Source organism: Etheostoma cragini, chromosome 23 (assembly GCF_013103735.1).
Source record: "Etheostoma cragini isolate CJK2018 chromosome 23, CSU_Ecrag_1.0, whole genome shotgun sequence".
Classification (NCBI taxonomy): Eukaryota; Metazoa; Chordata; class Actinopteri; order Perciformes; family Percidae; genus Etheostoma; species Etheostoma cragini.
Window position 1 is genome coordinate 1,154,280 of NC_048429.1, and position 2,918 is coordinate 1,157,197.

At 44.1% G+C, this 2,918-nt stretch overlaps 1 protein-coding gene across 1 annotated transcript in view; it reads left to right on the forward strand.

Moving 5' to 3' along the window:
- LOC117939065 (plexin-B2-like) overlaps window positions 1-2,918 on the forward strand; it is a 97,093-nt gene that overhangs the window by 74,770 nt on the left and 19,405 nt on the right. Inside the window, exons 21-23 of the mRNA XM_034864109.1 lie at window positions 756-922; window positions 1,069-1,169; window positions 2,245-2,474. Coding sequence (XP_034720000.1) covers window positions 756-922; window positions 1,069-1,169; window positions 2,245-2,474 — 498 coding nt within the window. The remainder of the gene's footprint in view (window positions 1-755; window positions 923-1,068; window positions 1,170-2,244; window positions 2,475-2,918) is intronic.

Genomic DNA, 2,918 nt, shown 5'->3' on the forward strand with positions numbered 1-2,918 from the left:
GTCCTCATGTTGTCCTCATGTTGCCGTCATGTTGTCTTCATGTTGTCTTCATGTTGCCCTCATGTTGTAGTCATGTTGTCCTCATGTTGTCTTCATGTTGTCCTCATGTTGTAGTCATGTTGTCCTCATGTTGTCTTCATGTTGTCCTCATATTGCCCTCATGTTGTCTTCATGTTGTCCTCATGTTGTCCTCATGTTGCCTTCATGTGTCCTCATGTTGTTTTCATGTTGTCCCCATGTTGTCCTCATGTTGTCTTCATGTTGTCTTCATGTTGCCCTCATGTTGTCTTCATGTTGTCCCCATGTTGTCCTCATGTTGTCTTCATGTTGTCCTCATGTTGCCCTCATGTTGTCTTCATGTTGTCCCCATGTTGTCCTCATGTTGTCTTCATGTTGTCCTCATGTTGTCCTATATCAATGTTCTTTTTAATTCCCCAAAACAACATGATTGATTCCACCCAACGCTCTTTGCCAAGTACAAATCTCTACTTTCATTAATTTTGGGGCGTCTTATTCAATTTTATAGCATTGTAAACAAATGGAAGTTTCAATAATTCTTAATTTCTCCATTTCTAACTCAAACATTAGGTGTAATATCCAATAAATGAGATTTATTGACCATACATTCTAAAAAATAACCGTAAGACTAAAGTTAATATGTCAAAAAAAGTGACAAACATTGGGAAAAAAGTTTCAGAAGTGTTAAACATGGGACAAAAACGTAAGAAAAGTTATGAACATCAACAACAACTCCAACACCGGCCGTGGTCTCTGTCCCTCTGCAGGTGAAGTTCGGCCACGGCGAGTGGATGGTGGGGTCAGTCTACTACGCCAGAAAAGACAACATCCCTCTGGCCATCATCATCCCCGCCGTCATCGTTCCCATGCTGCTCTTCATCGCCGTGTCCGTGTACTGCTACAGGTTGGACAGACGCCCCGATCGCACGTACAGTACAGACACGTTGTCTTTCCTGTAAGGTGTTCACATGCGTTAAATGTCTTCCTGTGTGTGTGTGTGTGTGTGTGTGTGTGTGTGTGTGTGTGTGTGTGTGTGTGGCGTGTCGACAGGAGGAAGAGTCAGCAGGCGGAGCGAGAATACGAGAAGGTGAAACACCAGCTGGACAGTCTGGAGGAGAGCGTCCGGGATCGCTGCAAGAAAGAGTTCACAGGTACAAAGACATGCAGAATTAGATTAGATTCGATGATACTTTATTCATCCCACAGCGGGAAATCCCCTTGTTACAGCAGCATTCTCTTCAATAAAAGCAAAAAACAAACAAACTAGTAAACACACAAGAAAAACAGGCAAACAGCAGACAAAGCAGAAGGTAGACTGAAGTAAAGTGGCGTCTAATAAAAGGTTTTGTAAAGTGCGGTTGCCATACTACAAAAAAAACAATATTGCAGTGTAAGTAAATGACCTTAAAATTAAATGGAATATGTAATTAAAGTAATAATGCAAAAGTAGGTAACCATAATATAAGTTATATTCACCTGTGACCATGAATTATATTGAAAAAGTAAGTACTTGTAATGGAGAAATATAAATACAGATTAAGATGTACAGAGAGTGTGTGGAGTAAATGAAACTCAGGAAGAGAACTACACCATTATCAGGTGGTGCAGGTGTAGTAGAGTCTGACAGAGACCTGCGGTACCTCTCCTTCTTACACCGGGGGGGGGGGGGTATCAGTCTGCTGCTGAAGGAGCTGCTCAGGGACCCCCCAGTGTCATGTAGGGGGGGGGGAGGTGTTGTCCATGATGGATGTCAGCTTGGCTAACATCCTCCTCTCCCCTACTGTCTGTTCTATCATACACATTAATCTTAATCATTGCATATTTGAATGAATTTGAATTAATATTCTGACATAATGCAAAGGATTTGATGAATAAGGCATTTCTCCAACTATAGCTTTCTCTGAATAAGACATGTGTTTGGTACTATTTAGGTTTTAGACGCCATCTTTGGACATGTATACAGCACAGTCAGAATCTGCATCTCAGTCGGGGGTTTTACTGCAGTTTGTGACAGTTTACGGCCTGTTTACAGGTCATGGTCAGCTCTGTGCGTTGCTATGGTTGCTGTACACAAACCAGCCGGCCAACAGTGTGCAAGGCTGCAGATCTTTTAAACAGGATCACAGATTTAGGCATTACCGGCAGACTACAGCCCCCTTCTTCAACATGTGGGGAGTATAAATCACACATCTGTAAAATACTTCCTGGTTTCTGTCGGCCCGTCAGATCTGATGATTGAAATGGAGGACCACACCAGTGACCTGAGCGAGGCCCGGATCCCCTTCCTGGACTACAAGGTCTACACCGACCGGAACTTCTTCCTGCCGTCCAAGGACTGCGCCAACGACACCATGATCACAGGAAAAATCCAAATCCCCGAGGCCCGCAAGGCCATCGTGGCTCAGGCGCTCAACCAGTTCTCCAACCTGCTGAACAGTAAAACCTTTCTCATCAACGTGAGTCTGGAGCTTTTCGTGGCTTTCTGTCCTCCTTTTCTTCCGTCTCTCATTCAGTCTTTGTCTTTTCTGCACTACAGTAGAGGTCCAAAAGAGACGCGAACCCAACATGCATGGTGTCATTTTTAAAAAGAAACCTAAGGGTTTGGAGCCGAAAGTGATCTCCACTTGGATGGATGGATGGATGGAGAGATGGATGGATGGATGGATGGATGGATGGATGGATGGAGAGATGGATGGATGGATGGATGGATGGATGGATAGAGAGATAGATGGATGGATGGATGGATGGATGGAGAGATGGATGGATGGATGGAGAGATGGATGGATGGATGGAGAGATGGATGGATGGATGGATGGATGGAGAGATGGATGGATGGATGGATGGATGGATGGATGGATGGATGGATGGATGGATGGATAGAGAGATAGATGGATGGATGG